Below are 23,490 nucleotides of genomic sequence, written 5' to 3' on the forward strand. Positions count from 1 at the left end.
AAAGACACAAAAAGATATTGACTCTCGTTCTATCACTAGCTAATACTACGGGTCTTACATTAATTACTACCCTCCAAAAAGAAGTTTCGTCCTCAAAACTAAAGGCAAGAGTAACAACTCAACAAGTCATTACAAACACCAATACTGACACAAACGTGCCCCTACCACGACCCTCTACAAAGTCGCACTGGTTTCAAACTCTAGACACAAAGCTAGACATCAGACAATAAGTTTACCACTCAAAATCAACTTTACTAAAGAAAGTTCACAAAATCTAGGTCCACAAGGATCCTATGGTCAACACACAAAGTTTCCATGGTCACATTTTATGCCTCAGCATCATAGCCCATTCCACTAAGTTCACGCAAAACGGTGACTGGCTACCCTCCAAAAAAAAATCACCAAAAACTCCACACACTAACAAAGCTGGCAAAACTAGTTTATTCCAGTCAACACGATTCCGTCTACTATTAACAATAGATTAAGGACGACCAGGTCCTCAATTTGTCAATAGATAGCCGACAATCATGATGGTGGCATAGACCGTCTTTTCCAAACTACAATAGTGCTTCCAGCCACTTGTGATCAAGATCATCTGAGGCACAAGGGTCCAACAATTCCTTCGAGGTTTACTAAACATTTCCTCAATTTCTTACTACCTCGATCTCCTCAATGAGATGCAATCGTCAAAAACATGTTACCTAATCTCTTATTTGCTCACTTAGCACGAGACATCCGTTGAGTATCATCCAATAGTAAGTGCAATACCACTACAACAAGTACGTCCCAAACCATACACTCCGAAAGAAGTTGTCATCTTTGTAGAACAACTTCACCAATGTCCAATTGTCCTTAATTTCCTTTAATCTCATAACTGCGCCGAACTGTATGTTCATGTTCCAATCTCAGTCTTAACAATATCATCCCAACATCTGGTTGGTGACCAAAGATTCCCAAACTTTCCTAGCAATAGCCAAACTATACATCTACGTCACTTGGGCTCCATTTATATAATTGTCAAACTTCCAAAAATCAATCTCTTATGTGTCTGCATTATTTCCAAATCAACACTTAGCTTACCCCCGAGTGCCTTAACACAAAACGTTTCTCTTTGTTGACTACCACAGTTGACACATATCTTTTGTTAAATCACAAACCGTTTTAAAACTCTCTTGGGTTTCTTTCCTCCTACCAATAAATTCTCTTTCCTCAAATGAGTTCGTCACTTTTACCATTAATAATTGTTCCAACATTACCTCTTGTGTTGTTTTAAAAAAAAAAATTACCCCTTGTGTCGAGATACCTACATCCAAAATATATCTTAAGGTACTCCTTACGTCTGGATCTAAGCTAAGTGTTCATAAGGACTAAGGAATCAGGTACACCACATTCCGCTAACAATCTCTAGCAACAAAACTCCAAAGCTATAAACGTCTGATTTCTCAGAGAAAAGCCCCTCCATTGCGTATTCAGGCGGCATGTACCCACTATGATTGACTCTTTGCAAGTGTACAAATGTCATCAATTAGTAATAAAAAGATTATCGATCCACAGGGATTGCATCGTCAAAGCAAGGAATTGTATCTAGAAACATTTTGAATTATAAAACACATAAAAGGGGGGTTTAAGTTGCAAGTTGGTTCGGTAACGAAACGATTGAATTAACAATGATAAAGAAACAGGGGTTGAATCATCAAATACTCCCTAAGCAAAGTAATCGCATGCAATCTACCATTCATGAACTGAACCATCAAGTGTTACAACTAGATCAACATAGTGGTGAACCTCAATCTCTTGATAGATTCACCCTATTCTTCACTGATACTTCTCCAATCTCTCGGATGGAAGCTACCGGTGACGAAGTATTTTAAAACGCGTTGATCGTGTGTTACACTCTATGTTTCAATCTCTCGACCGGAAACACTCAAGTGCTCAATGCTATCATATCCAATTCTAACTCATATTCTCATACATAGTTAAAATCTAAAATCAATCCAAAGTTGATCAGAAATTGAAAGGCATTAAACATGGATAAACATTGAATAACACTATAAAAGATGAATTCAGTACATAGATAGAGATTACAAGAGGGTTACAAGCTTAGATCATATTTGGGATCCAACCCCTTTGAGGAGTTTAGTTCCTCATGCTACACAACATAACCAAAGCTCCAACTCCATAAGAATTGCTCCTCATGATGCTAGATCTTCAATCCAAGCCAGTAGAAACCAAGATCAGGGACGAAAATGAACCCAATATGCTTCAAGATCAAGCCAAAACTCCAAAAATTCGAACCCTTGTGCAGAAAATGAACTTCCTATTTATGCAGATCGCAGTCACGCCGCGCGTGACCCTTCCTGCGCCGCGCGTGACTGCTGAAACCCAAGCTACGCCGCGCGTTCACCTACCACGCACCCGGCGTAGTTCAATATTTTCCAGGTCACGCCGCGCGTGACCCTCCTCACGCTGCGCGTGACTAAGTCAGAGAGGAACACTTCTTTTGGCCAAGTATTTCGCGCGGCGTGACATCTCACGCGCCACGCGTAGTTCAAACTGACAAAACCCTGTTTTTCAACCAAATGCACTGCGCGGCGCGTGACATCTTCCACGCCCGGCGCGTAGTGCAAAACTCTGAATTTCTGCAAATTTTCTGCTTTTCTTCATCTTCAAGTAATCTCAAATTAGGGCTGATTTCTCTTATTTATTTGAGTAGAAAGTGACTAAAAGGTGTCCAATGTCCCTTAATTAAGCATGAATGACCATGTGTGACGATGTGTCATCACAACCCCAAACTTAAACCTTTCCTTGTCCTCAAGGAAACAACCTTTACCTCAAGCTTTTGTGTCAATACTTTGGCATTTTCCTTGGAGTACTCAAATCATACATGCGTGAGACTTACCTGATGCTAATTGATCCACTCACAAGCAACAACCAATCGCACTTCAATTCACTTAAGGCATATTCAAGAATTTCACACTTTCCACCGATACTCAATGATCACGTCACAAACTGACATACACTCTTCAATCATGGTTCAAGTCACTCAAATCAACACACCTAGCAAGTCAACAATGATTTTGCAAGTATTCTAAAAATTCAATCAATTAACTTTGTGCACACACATTAGAGGACTTTTAGGGTTATAACGTGGCTTGGTTAAGGTGGATGGTGTCATTTAGGATAGGTAGTAGAAAAACTTGGAGTAGAACACCTATGGTCAAAAACAATTCAAAACCAAAACCCTTTTTCTTTTTCAAATAACAATGGACTAGAGAACTTTTCACATAAACCAACAATTTTTTCCAATCTTTTTGCATTCAAGGCTATCACAATCTTATTGCATTTCTTTTTGTGTTTCTTTTTCTTTTCAACATACTTCTTCTTTTCTTTTGATTTTCTTATCTTGTTTTTCTCTTCTTGTTTTTTTTTATTGATGCATAGCCTTGAATTTTTTTTTCAAAATTTTCAAATTTTTCACACCAAAATATCATAAGTTCTCTAGTACCCTCACCCCAAACTTTAAGATTTGCTAATTCCAAAGAGCAACCCCAAACTTAGTGGTGAGCATTGCGCATCAACCACGAAGTAGGCGTCTAACTTCCAAGAAAGTCATTCCTTTTTTTCATTGAAATTTTTTTTTCTTAAAGGTTTTCAAAAACAACATTTTCTTTCGGCTCAAATTGGTTAAGCAAAGGATATAATATGTAAGGGTGGATATTTAGGCTAAGTGGTACCAATCAACATGCCTCGTGTGTGCAACAAAATCATCAATTAACTAAAAAGAACACAAGCAAAAGCGAGAGACAATACAAGGGTGGATATCACACATAGAAATAATGAGAGTGTTTGGCTCAATACCTCACGGTTGGGTCGAATCATTGAGCCGGTAAAAAGTGTGAATTCTTTTCCTTTGCCTCTTGATCACATGAGTGCAACAAGCAATTGCACTGCAAGCATCACAACTCACACACGGATAGAATCAAACAATTGATACTCAAGTACATAAAAAGAACATGCCAAGATATTGAAACAAATTCATAAGGTAAAAGCATTCCACAATTAAACAAGAAAATATTCAAATCCAAGATTAAAGTACAGTCATCCAAGCAAATCAAATATCCAAGGAACATCAACAAATTATTCCAAAAGTAGCAAGATAGTAGTAGTAGGAGCAAAGTAGTAGAGAGCATAGAGAAAAAAGGGAACAAGTAGTAGAGCCATCATCCAAGGAACCAAAGAACAAGCCAATCATTCATCATCTTGAGGTTGTTGTTGTTGTTGCGGAGTGGTGTTGGTGAAGAAATCGGTGTAATTGTAGTGCAAATTCAAGTTCAAGCCATCCTCGTCCATCATCTCCCTTTGCATAGCAGCTGCCTCTTCCTCTTCCACACGGCGTCTTCTTGCAATCTCCTCAAGCTCGGAATACCTCAAGCTAGAATTGTAGGATTGACGGTTTTGAAAGGTAGTCATCTCCCTAGCTTGATGTGCTTCCCATTCCGCATCAACCGGATATAGAGTACCAAAAGTAGGAGGAGGGAAAGTAGCACGGTAAGTCATAGCCTCGGAGTAAGCCATAGAGGAAGTATCATAGTACATGTTGGGAAGACCGGAGTAATGAGAAATCTCCATGTTGTGCAACATGCCCGCAAGGAAGTTAACATCATGAGTGTAGAGAGGAGGAGGTTGTGCCGGATTCTCTTGATTTTCCGGATTACCTTGTTGATCCGGATGAACACCATCTTCAAAACGGTTAATCTCTTCCTCTTCTCTTTCCGCATCATCTCTAGCACCACCACCACCACCACCACGAGGCATAACAGGGCCTCTCTCATATTTGTTACTAAAGTAACTCAAAGATAACGGACGAACGGGGTGGTAATCGGCATCAGTGGTACCTGCAGCAACTCCACTAGCCTTGCACAAGGCGGTGATAAGATTACAATGACCAAGGGTGAAAGTAGTGTATTTGTTTTGAGCCATTTCATTCAAATCAATGGCCAACCAATACCCCAAGTCAATGTGACCTCCAGACACAAGCAAATCAACAGCCGCAATATTATCAATTTGAATTTCAGAACTATTACCAACAACACGAACATTCTTCAACCAAAATTCACCCCAAGCACGATGAAGGGGCTTAAAAGAAGTCAAACTCAACCTTGTAGGAACCGAATTAGCCGCATAGGGTAACCATTCTCCCCCCGGCCTACAAACAATATTTCTCAATTCCTCTCTATGAGCCAAAGCACCCTTGTTGACTCTATTCCTTTGAACTATAAACTGACAAGGCTCCTTACTAGTACACCCTAACAAAGCATTAATCGCATCCGGATGAAAATTCACTTTCTTCCCTCTTACAACCGTAGAAAAAGTAGGCACACCCGACATAGTAGGATCATAGGCATTAGCAATAAACTCCCTAACCCACATAGCATTACCGGGATTATCTTCATCCTTAATCATCAACCTATTAAACTTAGTCCACTTCCAAGTTCTCAAAGAAGCTTTCAATTCCGGAACCCCATTCAACAAATCATCCCCAAATCCCTTTTCTTGATTAATGTTAAAAGTACGAATTTTTCCATACCTCTTTTGATGAGCATCACTAATGAACCGGTTGTCAATGAGAGGAAGGGATGGGTCGGTTGGACGGAGCACGGCAACTGGAGGTGGTGGAGACTCTTCACGAGGGACTTGTTGTTGAGCACTTGAAGATTGTCCCTTTTTAGAAGTTGAACGGGAAAACCTCTTCTTCTTTGCCGGTTCTTGTGGAGGTGTGGTGTCCTTCTTCTTTCCCTTTCCGGTGAGCCTTGTCAACATGGAAGACATTGTGCAATTCGAAATTTGGGTGAGGTGAAGGTGAGGGTTTGAGTTATAATGGATTGATGAGAGATTGGTGGTGAAAAGAGGATTTGATTGTGAAATTGAAGGAATTGGTGGGTGATTGATGAATATATGAGTGATTGGGAGAAGATGTGATGGTTATTGAGGGGTTTTGATGGTTGAAATGGAGTTATGTGGTGTTTGGACAAGTTGGAAGACGAATGGAAGTAATGGAAATGAGTTGTAATGGTTGGAGAAGATGAAGATTTCGAAATAACACAATGCTTCAGACTTGTCACGCAGCGCGTGACCATGCACCACGCCGTGCGCAGTGCAATTTTCCTGCGTAACGGTCATTTTTTTCAAACTCACGCCGCGCGTGAGGGCTCTCACGCCGCGCGTGACCAAGGCCGGGGCTTACACTTCCTTACCCCATTATCTCGCCGCGCGTGGCCTGTCCTACGCGCCACACGTAGTATAATGTGCAGTTCCCCTGTTTTTCAGTTTTGCTCCTTTTCTTTGCCAAACCTACAAAACACGAAAACATAAAAACTAAGCATTAGTAAAAACGTTGGGTTGCCTCCCAACCAGCGCTTGTTTAACGTCCCGATGCTTGACGTCCAATACCCCTAAGGGCTATGGAAAAGGAGTGCCACCCGGTGGCCATGGAGACTTCATCACATCCATCTTGCATTCATCTTTGACCAAACCATCACCCATGTTGTCTTGCACATCATGTGGGTCTCCCTCATAGCTTTTCATAGTCTCAAACACATTAAACACAATCTTTTGATCCTCCGTCCTTAACATCAACTCTCCTAATTCAACATCAATAAGAGCACGGCTAGTAGCCAAGAAAGGCCTACCAAGGAGTAAAGGCTCCCAATTAGCATCTTCTTCCATGTCAAGAACCACAAAATCAGCCGGGAACACAAAGCCGGCCACTCTAACAAGCACATCATGTAAAATACCTTCCGGGTGCACTATTGACCTATCCGCCAAAGAAAGACTCATTTTGGTGGGTTTTGCAATAGCTCCCGGTATCTTCTTCATCATAGAAAGTGGCATCAAGTTAATATTTGCTCCAAGATCACATAGTGCCTTACCAATAGCTAGATTACCAATAGAACATGGAATAGTAAAACTCCCGGGATCTTTTCTCTTTTGGGGAAGCTTCCTTTGAATAAGAGCACTACATTCCTCGGTCATGCTTACCATTTCATCATCCAATGGCTTCCTCTTCTTGGTGAGAAGTTCTTTGAGAAACTTTGCATAAAGTGGCATTTGCTCCAATGCCTCAACCAAAGGGATAGCCATTTCCAACTTGTTTAGAACCTTCATAAACTTCTTGAAGTCCTTCTCTCGGTCTAGATTCTTCACTCTTACCTTCCTAGGGTATGGCACCCTTGAATAATGTGAATCATCGACCCCCTTGCCTTTCTCACACTTCTTGTTCTCACTCTCTTTTGACTCCCTCTCTTTTTCAACTACATCTCCCTCATCATCACTCAATTTTTCAAGTTCATCACCTTTCTTTTCAACTAACTCTTCCTCATCACACTCATTTTCAACTAAAACTTCCTTCTCTTTATTTTTTTCAACTTCTCCCTCATGCACTCTTTTCTTTACAACCTTCTCCACTTCCGGAATCACTCTACTTCTCAAAGTTATACCATTGCAAGACTCATTCTTGGGATTGTCTCTAGTGTTTCCCCCAAATCCTCCGTTGTTTTGTAAATTGGAGAATTGTCTAGAGAGTTGTCCCATTTGCATTTCCAAGTTCTTGATTGAAGCTTCATGATTTTTGTTTGACACTTCTTGGCTTGTCTTCATGGCTTCAAAGTTCTTTTGAGTCATTTGTGCAAAATTAGCAAGAGATTCTTCCATCCTTGAAGGAGGCCTTTGTTGGGTAGGATTTGAAACTTGGCCTTGATTGCCCCAACCGGAGTTGTTGGGTGGATAGCTCTTCCTAAAATTGGCCAAATACCTCGCTTCTTCGGATCCTTCCGGAAAGCAACCACCGTTAGGATGGTCTTGAAGGCAAAAGTCACATCTATCATTTTCAATTTTACCAACCGATGAAGTTTGAGATTGAGAGTTGGAAATAAGCTTCATCATGGCTTCCATTTGACTAGTCATGAGCTTTTGTTGAGCTAAAAGGGCAGCTTGTGTATCAAGCTCTAACAAACCTCCCTTTTTCTTGGCTCCACGGTCATTTTGAGCACGATACTCATTTTGCGCCATGCTTTCCACCAATTCTCTAACCTCGCCTTCGTCACGGTTCTTCAATGATCCTCCCGCGGATGCATCTAAAATCATTCTTGTTTGCGGCCTCAAACCTTGGGTGAACATTTGCATTTGACTATGTCCGTCAAATCCATGGTTAGGGCACCGCTTCAAACATACCTTGAATCTCTCCCAAGCATCATACAAAGTCTCATTGTCGCTTTGCTCAAAGTTGCTAATTTCAGCCCTCCTCTCCAAGAACTTATGAATCGGAAAGTACCTATCCAAAAACTTTCTTTCCAATTGTCGCCAAGTTGCAATCGTCCCGGAGGGGATGGTGTCTAGCCAATCTTTGGCTCTACCGGTCAACGAGTGCTTGAACAAACGGAGTCTTTTATCCGATTCGCTCACACCGGGCGGATCGGTATAGTCGCAAGCTTCATAAAAATGAGAAAGGTGTAGATTCGGACACTGAGCTTCGGACCCCGAATACGGATTCTCTTTAAGGGCGGAGAGAACCGTATTTTTAATGTCAAATGAAACCGGGTTTATCGGAGGAGGAGGAGGAGGAGGAGGCAATGGAACCTCTTGGTCTTCGTCCATGACTGAAAAATTCTGCTCCTCACCAATAAGAGCACCACTAGAACTTGCTTCGCCTCTAGAAGCTAACCGAGCTTCTCTTGTTGCTTTCCTAAGTGCCCGAGCTGTTTTCTCGATCTCTGGGTCAAATCTCAACTCGCTTGTACCTGTACTCCGCATGCACAATAGAGCAAACAAGTAGAAAACCTCTTTGACAGAAAAATTCAAAAACAGAAAAATAAAAGCAAAACAGAAAAAGTCTAAACACAATTGCCTTGTTGACGAATCAACAATCCCCGGCAACGGCGCCAAAAACTTGATTGACTCTTTGCAAGTGTACAAATGTCGTCAATTAGTAATTAAAAGATTATCGATCCACAGGGATTGCGTCGTCAAAGCAAGGAATTGTATCTAGAAACATTTTGAATTATAAAACACATAAAAGGGGGTTTAAGTTGCAAGTTGGTTCGGTAACGAAACGATTGAATTAACAATGATAAAGAAACAGGGGTTGAATCATCAAATACTCCCTAAGCAAAGTAATCTCATGCAATCTACCATTCATGAACTGAACCATCAAGTGTTACAACTAGATCAACATAGTGGTGAACCTCAATCTCTTGATAGATTTACCCTATTCTTCACCGATACTTCTCCAATCTCTCGGATGGAAGCTACCGGTGACGAAGTATTTTAAAACGCGTTGATCGTGTGTTACACTCTATGTTTCAATCTCTCGACCGGAAACACTCAAGTGCTCAATGCTATCATATCCAATTCTAACTCATATTCTCATACATAGTTAAAATCTAAAATCAATCCAAAGTTGATCAGAAATTGAAAGGCATTAAACATGGATAAACATTGAATAACACTATAAAAGATGAATTCAGTACATAGATAGAGATTACAAGAGGGTTACAAGCTTAGATCATATTTGGGATCCAACCCCTTTGAGGAGTTTAGTTCCTCATGCTACACAACATAACCAAAGCTCCAACTCCATAAGAATTGCTCCTCATGATGCTAGATCTTCAATCCAAGCCAGTAGAAACCAAGATCAGGGACGAAAATGAACCCAATATGCTTCAAGATCAAGCCAAAACTCCAAAAATTCGAACCCTTGTGCAGAAAATGAACTTCCTATTTATGCAGATCGCAGTCACGCCGCGCGTGACCCTTCCTGCGCCGCGCGTTCACCTACCACGCACCCGGCGTAGTTCAATATTTTCCAGGTCACTGTTTACACCGATTTTTGGTAATGTAAACAACCGCTATCCATAAAAACTTTGGGACCGGATAGAAGTCCTTTTATAGTATTCGTTCAAGTCTCAGGATTTACGATGTAATTCATGCGTCTTTAAGAACAAAATCATTGTTCCTTTTAGTGTTAGAATCGCATCCAACACTTTTAATAACAAGTTGTCTCATGACAACATGATAGAAAAAATACTCAAGTGAGCATTGAAAAGAAAGAAAAATAAAGAAGATGAAAATTGCAAAAGAAAAAGAAAATAAGGCAAGAACAAAGCAATATATTAAATTGCATTAAATGTAAAGGGTGGTTGGAATCCATTCCTATGCACTCTTTGAACCCGTTTGCTCCGTGGCGTGGGCATTGGAGAGTTTTTAGAAAATAGGATTCAACCCTTTGTTCTTATTACAAACAGATATATATAGACCTTGCAGGAAAAACTACCACTAGATCCTACGGTCTAAGTTAAAACAAGATATAACTCCCTATGCCAAAACCATACACTTGGCAAATTACAATATATAGAAAAATAACTTCCAATGCTTGACGACGTGTTGCTTCAATGCTTGACGTGTTGCTTCACGTTAATGCTCCAATATTGCTTGTCCTGGTGTTGATAATTGCTATTATATATTAGCCTTTTTTAATGCAAGGCCAATCAATATAATTCGACCAACATACATCAAAGTTGAGACCAAATTGCATCTTCGACTAAAATATAGTTGGCGTCTTCGACCAGTTTCTTCATTTCCAATTAAATTGGTAGAATCTACTCCAATTAAAATTCACATAAACCATCGAAATGGATAAACCATCGAAATGGTTTTTTTTTCTTTTCAAATTCTAACACTAAGACTTTCTCAATACCATTAATTTTATAATTTTGGTGTCAACAGAGGCCCCCAAAAATGTTGTTTCTCGAATGAAGTGAGAGGAATAACATTTTTAATCATGTCAACAATTTAGACAAAACCCTTAATGACCTCTTTTAAAAGAAACATATATAGCCAAATTTTAAAGATGATTTCGACTTTTTGTCATCACTTTTTTTTTACGTCGAAAGAAACATGGTATGACTATACCATTGTTTTGGTCAAAAATAGAGTTACATCTTAATAAAATGTTTGGTCCAGAACATCATTCTTAGAATGAGATAAACAATAGGAAAATTCGACCAATTTTACAGCATCTCTCGAACCATGTTTGACCAATATTTCGATTATCTTTTCATACTTGATAAGATCAACAAAATTTTGATCACTTTACCAATTTTAAAAACAAATTTCATGTTAGTATCATGCATGGCAAAGTGTTTCATCAAAATTTAATTTGAACATTCAAGATATTGGTTTCTCAAAAATCATGGTTTGAAAATAACCATTTTTCTACGGTTTCAAAAACCGTTTCTCATAGCCACAATTTGATTCACAATTTACCCAAAAATATTGTTTGGCTTAGAGATTAAATTATCATTTTCAGACGCATAAAGCATTGATCAACCCTAAACTTGAAACTCCACGCTCACCGTACCAATTTGTTTACACCGATTTTTGGTAATGTAAACAACCGCTATCCATAAAAACTTTGGGACCGGATAGAAGTCCTTTTATAGTATTCGTTCAAGTCTCGGGATTTACGATGTAATTCATGCGTCTTTAAGAACAAAATCATTGTTCCTTTTAGTGTTAGAATCGCATCCAACACTTTTAATAACAAGTTGTCTCATGACAACATGATAGAAAAAATACTCAAGTGAGCATTGAAAAGAAAGAAAAATAAAGAAGATGAAAATTGCAAAAGAAAAAGAAAATAAGGCAAGAACAAAGCATTATATTAAATTGCATTAAATGTAAAGGGTGGTTGGAATCCATTCCTATGCACTCTTTGAACCCGTTTGCTCCGTGGCGTGGGCATTGGAGAGTTTTTAGAAAATAGGATTCAACCCTTTGTTCTTATTACAAACAGATATATATAGACCTTGCAGGAAAAACTACCACTAGATCCTACGGTCTAAGTTAAAACAAGATATAACTCCCTATGCCAAAACCATACACTTGGCAAATTACAATATATAGAAAAATAACTTCCAATGCTTGACGACGTGTTGCTTCAATGCTTGACGTGTTGCTTCACGTTAATGCTCCAATATTGCTTGTCCTGGTGTTGATAATTGCTATTATATATTAGCCTTTTTTAATCCAAGGCCAATCAATATAATTCGACCAACATACATCAAAGTTGAGACCAAATTGCATCTTCAACTAAAATATAGTTGGCATCTTCGACCAGTTTCTTCATTTCCAATTAAATTGGTAGAATCTACTCCAATTAAAATTCACATAAACCATCGAAATGGATAAACCATCGAAATGGTTTTTTTTTCTTTTCAAATTCTAACACTAAGACTTTCTCAATACCATTAATTTTATAACTTTGGTGTCAACAGAGGCCCCCAAAAATGTTGTTTCTCGAATGAAGTGAGAGGAATAACATTTTTAATCATGTCAACAATTTAGACAAAACCCTTAATGACCTCTTTTAAAAGAAACATAGCCAAATTTTAAAGATGATTTCGACTTTTTGTCATCACTTTTTTTTTACGTCGAAAGAAACATGGTATGACTATACCATTGTTTTGGTCAAAAATAGAGTTACATCTTAATAAAATGTTTGGTCCAGAACATCATTCTTAGAATGAGATAAACAATAGGAAAATTCGACCAATTTTACAGCATCTCTCGAACCATGTTTGACCAATATTTCGATTATCTTTTCATACTTGATAAGATCAACAAAATTTTGATCACTTTACCAATTTTAAAAACAAATTTCATGTTAGTATCATGCATGGCAAAGTGTTTCATCAAAATTTAATTTGAACATTCAAGATATTGGTTTCTCAAAAATCATGGTTTGAAAATAACCATTTTTCTACGGTTTCAAAAACCGTTTCTCATAGCCACAATTTGATTCACAATTTACCCAAAAATATTGTTTGGCTTAGAGATTAAATTATCATTTTCAGACGCATAAAGCATTGATCAACCCTAAACTTGAAACTCCACGCTCACCGTACCAATTTGTTTACACCGATTTTTGGTAATGTAAACAACCGCTATCCATAAAAACTTTGGGACCGGATAGAAGTCCTTTTATAGTATTCGTTCAAGTCTCGGGATTTACGATGTAATTCATGCGTCTTTAAGAACAAAATCATTGTTCCTTTTAGTGTTAGAATCGCATCCAACACTTTTAATAACAAGTTGTCTCATGACAACATGATAGAAAAAATACTCAAGTGAGCATTGAAAAGAAAGAAAAATAAAGAAGATGAAAATTGCAAAAGAAAAAGAAAATAAGGCAAGAACAAAGCAATATATTAAATTGCATTAAATGTAAAGGGTGGTTGGAATCCATTCCTATGCACTCTTTGAACCCGTTTGCTCCGTGGCGTGGGCATTGGAGAGTTTTTAGAAAATAGGATTCAACCCTTTGTTCTTATTACAAACAGATATATATAGACCTTGCAGGAAAAACTACCACTAGATCCTACGGTCTAAGTTAAAACAAGATATAACTCCCTATGCCAAAACCATACACTTGGCAAATTACAATATATAGAAAAATAACTTCCAATGCTTGACGACGTGTTGCTTCAATGCTTGACGTGTTGCTTCACGTTAATGCTCCAATATTGCTTGTCCTGGTGTTGATAATTGCTATTATATATTAGCCTTTTTTAATCCAAGGCCAATCAATATAATTCGACCAACATACATCAAAGTTGAGACCAAATTGCATCTTCAACTAAAATATAGTTGGCATCTTCGACCAGTTTCTTCATTTCCAATTAAATTGGTAGAATCTACTCCAATTAAAATTCACATAAACCATCGAAATGCATAAACCATCGAAATGGTTTTTTTTTCTTTTCAAATTCTAACACTAAGACTTTCTCAATACCATTAATTTTATAACTTTGGTGTCAACAGAGGCCCCCAAAAATGTTGTTTCTCGAATGAAGTGAGAGGAATAACATTTTTAATCATGTCAACAATTTAGACAAAACCCTTAATGACCTCTTTTAAAAGAAACATAGCCAAATTTTAAAGATGATTTCGACTTTTTGTCATCACTTTTTTTTTACGTCGAAAGAAACATGGTATGACTATACCATTGTTTTGGTCAAAAATAGAGTTACATCTTAATAAAATGTTTGGTCCAGAACATCATTCTTAGAATGAGATAAACAATAGGAAAATTCGACCAATTTTACAGCATCTCTCGAACCATGTTTGACCAATATTTCGATTATCTTTTCATACTTGATAAGATCAACAAAATTTTGATCACTTTACCAATTTTAAAAACAAATTTCATGTTAGTATCATGCATGGCAAAGTGTTTCATCAAAATTTAATTTGAACATTCAAGATATTGGTTTCTCAAAAATCATGGTTTGAAAATAACCATTTTTCTACGGTTTCAAAAACCGTTTCTCATAGCCACAATTTGATTCACAATTTACCCAAAAATATCAATATTTTCAAAAATATTGTTTGGCTTAGAAATTAAATTATCATTTTCAGACGCATAAAGCATTGATCAACCCTAAAAATCACACTCATTTTGATCAACCTCAAGCCTCAAAATTTCCTTTTTATCAATATACTCAACCAACTTAAGTGTTCCATGTGGTGTCAATGAGAGAATTCCGAACTTACTTTTGTCAGCAAAATTGTAAGTTATATAATCAGTTCCATCACCGTCATGATCTAAACGCCAACCGAATAAATACTCGGTTAACATTCTCGGCGATCCAAGAAAAACTCTTCCATTCCATGGACCAGTTCTCCAATGAATATTTTTATCATGCCAAATAAAAACTTCTGGTGCATCCAATCTTTCAAGACTAGCTGAATAATCTCCTGAAGAAAGATCATTTTCACTCTTTCTTGATACAAAAGTTATTTTCTTACCTGTTATTTTGTTAGCACCAATTCTCATAGTTGGAACAGCTGCATCTGCAGGATGTGAGAAACTATCCCAAATTGTTTCTCCTGAATTGATGTCTCTTAGGACCAAGTTTCCAGTATCTTCAAGTTGAGCTGTTGAATTTGTTGAAGTTGAAATTTTTGTTGACCAAATGATGTCACCCTTTTGTTTGTTTAAGATAACAAGATTACCATCTTTGTGAATTGAGACAATTCCATTTGAATCTTTGATGGGTTGGTCTCTGTTTGCAATCCATATGTTGTTTGTTTCATTGATGTACCAAATTCCTAGGTAACGGTTTGTTGAGTTTAATGGGCTGAAAAATCCCAGCTTGAAGTTTGTGCTGTTTGAGGTTATTGTCTCTTGGTCTTTGAGTGATTTGGATAAAGTAATGGTGTCATTGATGGAACTATAACATGAACAAAAGGTGCAAAATATGAGGAAAGTGATGAACAAGTGATTTATGTTATGACTAAAGAAAGCCATAAATGTGTAACAAAATTGTTTAGATGATTATGTTTTTCGAGGAATACTATAATATTAGTTTGGTTTGATGAGGTTTGTAATTTGTAACTTTTTCCTAATCATAGTCATGTGAAAGAAGATGTTTTTGTAGTTGTTATTGTGGAATTATGGAGTCATTGAGATTCTTTATTATGAAGCCAATTATGGATGCTTGTGGGTGGCTATTTTTCCACAAAATAAAAACCAAAGAACTATGAAGTCAACTCGTTACAATTTGGAGGGGTGTGACAAGGGGTGTTAGGGGTTTAATTTGGAACAATTTTGAAATAAAAGCTGATTTGATTCAGCCTAAGGTTTAGTTTAATTTGAATTACTTTCTTAAACAACATGAGTTCAATCGGTGGTAAAGATTTGAGACGTTATAGTTTGTTTCTTTTACGGTCTCAAATTTAAATCATCTTAGTGTCACTTTCTATGTTGCATAGTTTATGCACAATGAAGCTTAAACATCCTAAAAATGGACGGTGAGATTGATGTCATTTGAATTAGTCTCAAACATTGTAGTTTGGTCCTTTCGTGGTCTCAAATTTGAATCATTTCAGTGTCATTTCTTGTGTTGGGTCAGTTTATACAAAACGAAACTTGCACACCCCACAAATAAAGGATGAGATTGGTGTCTTTTAAATTAGTCGATCCTTAGACTCAATATCGAGCCTTAAATAAAAAAGTTTGCATTGGATATTAGATGATTCTTTTTGTCTCACGTTTAAAGTACATATAATTTCTTGTAACTGTTTTTTTATGAGATGTAATTTAAACGGTTACCTTTATAAAATTATATTAATATTGATATTGATTCCGATAGGAGTGATAATTAAAAAAAGAAAGTCGACAAAGAAAATAGTTAATCATTATTATTATGCCGACATTGTGATTGTGAGCTTGAATTTCATTCACAAGCAATTCTTAGATCAATGATTTGTAGCTTTGGTGGAAACAATTAAAATGTCACACTCACTCATGTTTGTCTTTGTTTTGTTGCAAAGAAGACTCTTTTGTGGCTAAGGTGAGTTTCCGTGATGGATTTGAGTCATTTCACTCACTCTTTTTTTTTCGCACTCGTTCCGACCCACCAAAGGTGGACGACTAATTCAGCTCATGCGGAGAAGCATGCGCACTGACTAAGCTTTGTTCTCCTGGGAATCGAATCCGATATTCTCCGGGTACATCCTTGGAAGGAGCTCCTTGTCACTGGAGCTCAAACAACTTGGTGAGCGTGTTCTTGAGTTAATAATGCTATGCTACATTAAGTTGTGATTATTGATTTTTAGACTTTACTTATTCATCAAACTTTGAACGAGTCTAAGGATGGAAGGATTAATTAGCCAATTCAACATTAATGAATTGATTTAATTTAAGTGGTTAAACTCTTTAAATAGATTCTTAGAGGTGACTCTTGCGGATAAATTGAAGTGGGAGAACTTACGTACCCTGTGTCTTACAAATTTTTCACGGAGATAAATCATCGCTAAACGGTAGTTAAAATTTGGTACCTATAACATGGTAAAAATACTAGAAGGATCAACTGAGTGATTGAATACAGTAGTTAAATTTGATTCAAGGAAGAAGTTATTCGTGGCCAAATTTTATTTGGCTCTCGGCCAAACTTCAAATTATTAAATTTGAGTTTTCACGAATACAATACGTCATAAGAAAAGCTCATTACATATGACGTAACATTACACATATATTACACCGGTGTCATTACATAAGTTTTTTAATTATTATAATACTAGTGGCCAAACGGGCACGTTCCGTGCCCGTTTGTGTGATACGCAGTTTTCTATTGCGCTAGTGTATATAAATTATAATCTACCATTGAACCATATTTATAGAAGATGTTAACAAAAAATTTAAGGAATGATAAATGCAAACACAAATTAATGACATCTATACAAAAATATTTTTTTTATTTAAAAAAGGCAAGAAAGAATATGATTTAATCAATTAGTCGATGTTCACAACAATGTAATATGCCTTTAGAAATCGAGTGGTTTCTTGACAAAAATAAAAATAAGTACAAAAATTAAGTGGTTCATACTTTATTGCTTGCAAAAGATTAGAATTTTAAACTTTTCTTTGACAAATTTAATTGAATTTGTTTTGATGCAAAATAAATAAGAGAAACACATGCATACTTGATGTTTGATTCTTTACTATGAATATACAATTTCCTTTTCAATTAAAGGGGATCTTTCCATGAGTTACATTGTAGTAAAAGGTGTGTACATCCCTTTGCATGTGTAGTAACCTTTGTATCATTAATTTTTGTTGTCAAATATCTTGTGCAATGTAACGCCATTCATCCACACTTGAAATTCCCTATAGAACCATGGTAGACAAAACATCAACAAACCCAATAAAAATTAACAAAAGAGCTAGATAAAATATTAGTTTTAATAGCAAATTGGGACTGGGATTCTCCGGTGGCAAGCAAGACTGCTCTAATTTTCCATTCATTTCACACTCTCATCATCTTATTTCTTTCTTTTTCTGACTTTTCTCTCAAAATAAATTTTTGGTAAAAAAAACAATTTGAATAAAGTTTTGGAAAAGATAGAGAAGATATAGTGCGTGTCCATGTTTTCTATGAATAAACTTTTGAAAAAAAAAACAATTTGAATAAGTTTTTACCTATGAATCTTCACATCATTTGAACAAAAATTGCAAAGAAATAAAAGATGCAAAAACAATGACATTGAAGTGAATATGCATAGAAGAATAACATAGAAAAAAATGTAAAACCAATGAAATAGATCGATCAAAAAAGTAACAAAGCAATTTATTTTGATACGGTTACGTACTATTTTATTCCGTCAATTTCTTTTGGCAACAACAATGCATGAGAGTTAGTTTGGAGGATGATAACCATATCTGTGTTTATTAAGTTTTCTTCTAAAAATTCTGTAAAAAAAAAAAAGTTAAGAAAACAAAGTCACATAAGTGCACCATGAACAAATTCATATAAATAGTTAAGAAATAAAAAATTTAACATAATTCTTTACTTCAATCTTATCTTTGATTTGAAACATGTCCATACAATATGCCTACAAAACAATTAAAAAAAATCTTAAATCCATAGACAACGACATGACATCCAAACAAAAGGAAAAAGAAAAACTTTGAAATAAAAATTGATTGCTTGCAAGTAAGTGAAATTTTATGGTTTCCTTTTGTTGGGAAAAACCGGCATAGAGAAAATAAATGAACGCAATCAACAACACAAGAATATAACGTGGAAACTCCAAAAACCGGAGAAAAAACCACGGCCGTTGTCAAAACCGACAACCAGAGAATAAACATTATGTGAAAATTATTACAACACATAGACTTCACTCTCAACCACCCCATGCCCCACTACACTCACACTCTCCAAAGTAAATATTTGAACTACATCTCAAATACTCTTAAACAAGAGCATAAGAGAAAAGCAAAAAGACACAAATATAAACTTAAAGTGTTTACAAGTGTTATTGCTTGGTGCAATTATAAACAAAGAACTTAGGTCCATTATATAGCCTTGATTCCCTCATTGCTTCACAATTCTAAGCGATGTGAGACTTCTTCAATATAATTTCTTTGACCTTTATTTCTCTTCATTAGCAATGTGGGACTTACATTGCAATCAACCCCAACAATCTCCACCTTGATTGTAATGGTCTTCAATCTTCATTGTCTACACCGACAATTATTATCTTATGCTTCCATTGTCTATACCGACAATCATTGTCTTCACCGACAATCATAATTCTCATTGTCTATACCAACAAATTAAATTATCATACTCCACCATAAAAAGTACACTCCACTTGGAACTAAACCATCCCAAGAATTTTATTCACTTGGAACTAAACCATCCCAAGATTTTGCTTCACTTGGAACCAAGCCATCCCAAGAATTTCATCTCGAAACCTCGCTGAAAATTTATGGTGCAACTTCCATGTTGGCTTTCTCCGGAAGTTCATCAGCCATCGAGATAACCGCATACCTTGCATCAATGCCAACCAATGCCTGCACGCTATCATCACACACCTTGCATCTATGTCAACCGATGCCCATGTGTCACTTGAACAACTTCAAACATCTGTGAAACCACCTTCAGGCCATTGTTAGGATCCAACAATTCCAGTTTAGTTACATCACCTAGTAAACCTTGTATCACTAGTCCAACCAAACTCATGTCACTAACAAGTACCCACCCGAAGATCCACAACTTAACCAAAACATGAGAATCACCACTAGTAACAGATGCATAACCAATAATAGTAGAACTATCTAACAAGTAATCTACCTACTATCTATGCATCAAAGTTCAAGAAAATACCTCGCATTGTGTTAAAAGAAACTCACCCATACCTTGAACCTTACAAGCTTTCCGTCACCAAGATGAACAACTCCACCTTCAACTAGCTATAGGGATTCAAAAGTATTTCTTCTTCAAACACATGTGATAGGAGCTTCCAAAGTCCATATGACTCAACACTCCACCGATTCCCAACTTCCACTAGCACCTCCGCATCCTCATAATAAGTTGTTGTTTCAGACGTAACCCGAGTATTCTTAGCACCGCCTCTCCAGACTGATGTTGAGTATTATTACCACCGCCTCTCCAGGCTGATGTCGAGTATTATTACCACCGCCTCTCCAAGCTGACCATGTGTAACCCTGATTGCATCAACACATCCTTGACTTGATTTTCTACAAGCCAAACATCAATTTTCTCTAGCCTAAACTTCACAGCGGAACTCCCTCCTCCTGAATCAAACCAAGAGCTCTGATACCAGTTGTTGGGAAAAACCGGCATAGAGAAAATAAATGAACGCAATCAACAACACAAGAATATAACGTGAAAACTCCAAACCGGAGAAAAAACCACGGCCGTTGTCAAAACCGACAACCAGAGAATAAACATTATGTGAAAATTATTACAACACATAGACTTCACTCTCAACCACCCCATGCCCCACTACACTCACACTCTCCAAAGTAAATATTTGAACTACATCTCAAATACTCTTAAACAAGAGCATAAGAGAAAAGCAAAAAGACACAAATATAAACTTAAAGTGTTTACAAGTGTTATTGCTTGGTGCAATTATAAACAAAGAACTTAGGTCCATTATATAGTCTTGATTCCCTCATTGCTTCACAATTCTAAGCGATGTGAGACTTCTTCAATATAATTTCTTTGACCTTTATTTCTCTTCATTAGCAATGTGGGACTTACATTGCAATCAACCCCAACACCTTTGACAAAGTAAATTAAATTTGTTTCGATGAAAAGAAAAGGAAAAAAAAAGAGCACATACCAAGTGCTTATACATTGCAACGCATGTACCCTCGTTGTGAAGTAAAATAGATATTAGAGAAACATGGAAAAGAGAGGAAGAGAAGCATAATTGATAATGTATCAGTTATTTTGAAGTTTGTGTTGAAGATATACAATGGGTTAAAGATAATAGAGAGAAAGAGATATGAAAAGAAAAAAAACTACCAATGAAATAGTAAGTTGAAGGGAAGTTAAATTTTAAATGAAAAAAAAAACTGAAAAGGGTATATTTGGAAGAAAAAAAGGCTACACCAAAACAATGTTTTGCCTTTATTATTGTTATAGATAAGTATGAAGTTTTTATGAATTTGTACGACACACAAGGTGAGTTCTTACATTCTAACGAGTCATAAATCAAACCTTTGACATCTGGTTAATAGCCTCAAGACCCTTACCACCACCAGAACAATTTATTTATTTTTTTTTTGGTTTTCACCACTAGTTTAATATGGTTCAGGGGTCAGTTCTGGTATCAAGTAGGGGTGCTCGCGGTTCGGTTTGGATCGGTTTTGAGGTAAAAAGTCATCCGATCCAAAGTTAAAATTACAAGCGGTTTGGTTCGGTTTTGGATGACCACTTAAAAAAAATCCGATCCAATTTTGTGCGGTTTAATTTGGATCGGTTTTTGGATATCCAAATTACAAATTTTAATTTTTTTTATTAAATATTAACATCATAAATCGCACGGTAAAATAATATTTGATATAAAATATAACATATTTTATATTAAAAATTAATGTTTTGAAATGACAATTATCGATACATTTGAAACATAATAAAATAGTAAAAAGATATTGATTAAATTGAAATAATAAGTAATACTAAAAAAGTTGAAAACCAAAAAAATAATAAGTAAATGCAATATATCATACCAATAAAAAGTTAAATAGGTATTAAAATATATGTATGCGGTTTAGTTCGGTTTGAATCGGTTTTGAAAAATCAATCCAAAATCCGATCCGATCCAGCGGTTTTCACAAAATAGCATCCAAACACATCCAAAAATATTCGGTTTTTTCGGTTTTCGGTTTTTTTTTATCGGTTTACGGTTTTTATTTGGATTGGATTGGATTTGAGCACCCCTAGTATCAAGTGATTCTAGTCCCCTTCCGATCGCAGTTGCGGGGGATCGAACCGTGGTCCTCCCTATCAAGTTCGGCGTCAATCACCACTGAACCAACTAACGATTAGTAACATATAAAATAATATTTTTTTTACAAAGAATTAATAGTACGGTTTAGAGTTAGAAAATAGACAATTTAAAATGAATTAATTTATGAAGTTACAAGAGCAAACAATAATTTGTTTGATCGTGATTGTTTAAGCAGAAATTAGTTTCCTTATCAAAGTTGAAACTTACAAGATGTAAAAGGACAACTGTTAGTGATAGCCACTGAAAGTCAACGTTAGGAAAGGTTAACTTAAGATTTCAATTCAACGGGATCGAGCATATACATTTTCTTCTAATGACATTTTTAGTTACATCATTATCCTCAGTACCTTAACAATGAACTAGAGAAAGAGAGAGTAACAAACAAAAGAAAATGATGTGAACACAATATTTATGTTGACATTAAAAAATTGGGGAATGTTTGAATTCATGGTCGTAGAAATCATGTCGCATATCAACACATTTAAATACGCGTTTGCCAAGTACTTACATCGTTGACCTGTAGATGATAGGAAGACTTGAGAACAACAAGTGGGTACAAATTTTTGGTTTGAAGGTAATAAGAATATAGGTGCAGTCTATATTTGCACCCCACTTTCTTCCTAATACACCTTTTTGCTAGAGCTGTTTTTTTTTTTTTTTCCTTTCAAAGAGCCTATTGGCTAGAAATTCCACCCATAAGGTGGATAAGTGGGATGACCAGGGTTCGAACCCTGGCCCCCTGCATATATAATGCGATGTCCAACCAACCGAGCTAAGCTCACGGGATTGCTAGAGCTAGAGCTTTTAGTCCCACATAGATAAGATTCTTGATAAGAGTTTATAAAGAGGAGACAATTCTCACTTTACAAGCCGGTTTTGTGAGGATGAGTTAAACCTCGATATTCGTGACATGGTATCAGAGTCTATCGAGTCTATCGTTGGGCTTCCTCCATCGGCCACGCTTCAAGCCCATTCGCCCGGCTGAAGTGTGAGGGAGGGTGTTAGCAACCAACACTCGGTGGGATTTAGTCTCACATCGGATAGATAGGATTCTTGATAAGAGTTTATAAAGAGGAGGCAATCATCACCTTACAAGTCGGTTTTGTGATGATGAGTTAGGCCTCGATGTTTCTATGGGAGGGTTGCATGTTTAATATATATACACGAGTATTTTTTTAAGGGTCATGTTAAATAGTGTCCTGAGGCACTTGTTAAGCATGCTAAAAAAAGAAAGAAAATATAAAATTAATGGTAATAAAACAATTTTGTACAATTTCAATGTATTGAATGCACAATTTTCAAGACAAAATTTCTACATTAAGATGCTTAACCAGTGCCCCGGGGACACTGTTTAACATTTTCCTTTTTTTAATGTAACATTTTTTTTTCTGACTGAGATATAAAATATCCTCTCCGGTTACTATTATAAGCAAAAAACATCTTTTTAGATTCATTGATAAATATATGTATTTGGTCCATAGTATAGGTCAGATACATCAACTTTTTAATAAACCTAAAAAGTAATTTTTTACTTATAATTGTGACCGAAGGGAGTATAAAAGAGCCTTGTGCCATTTTTTTACCTATGTTTTTAATAAAAATAGG

The 23,490-nt window shown here is 36.4% G+C and overlaps 2 protein-coding genes and 1 long non-coding RNA gene across 3 annotated transcripts; all 3 read right to left on the reverse strand.

The window, feature by feature from the left end:
- Positions 1–6,459: 6,459 nt before the first annotated feature.
- On the reverse strand, positions 6,460–8,808 carry LOC123892134. The gene is made up of 2 exons (XM_045941964.1): positions 7,456–8,808; positions 6,460–7,374 (listed from the first exon to the last, which is right to left on the reverse strand). Exons 1-2 carry the CDS (start codon positions 8,806–8,808, stop codon positions 6,460–6,462), a joined length of 2,268 nt encoding a protein of 755 aa, XP_045797920.1.
- Positions 8,809–14,411: 5,603 nt separating this feature from the next.
- Positions 14,412–15,608, reverse strand: LOC123889977 (G-type lectin S-receptor-like serine/threonine-protein kinase At1g11300). The gene has a single exon (XM_045939510.1). The coding sequence runs from the start codon at positions 15,362–15,364 to the stop codon at positions 14,495–14,497; it is 870 nt and encodes a 289-aa protein (XP_045795466.1). The 5' UTR covers positions 15,365–15,608; the 3' UTR covers positions 14,412–14,494.
- Positions 15,609–17,465: 1,857 nt separating this feature from the next.
- On the reverse strand, positions 17,466–18,452 carry LOC123892993. Its single transcript, XR_006803323.1, has 3 exons — positions 18,409–18,452; positions 18,208–18,307; positions 17,466–17,725 (listed from the first exon to the last, which is right to left on the reverse strand). It is a non-coding gene; the product is annotated as an uncharacterized LOC123892993 (long non-coding RNA).
- Between the last annotated feature and the right edge of the window lie 5,038 nt (positions 18,453–23,490).

Source organism: Trifolium pratense, linkage group LG6 (genome assembly GCF_020283565.1).
Source record: "Trifolium pratense cultivar HEN17-A07 linkage group LG6, ARS_RC_1.1, whole genome shotgun sequence".
NCBI classification, from domain to species: Eukaryota; Viridiplantae; Streptophyta; class Magnoliopsida; order Fabales; family Fabaceae; genus Trifolium; species Trifolium pratense.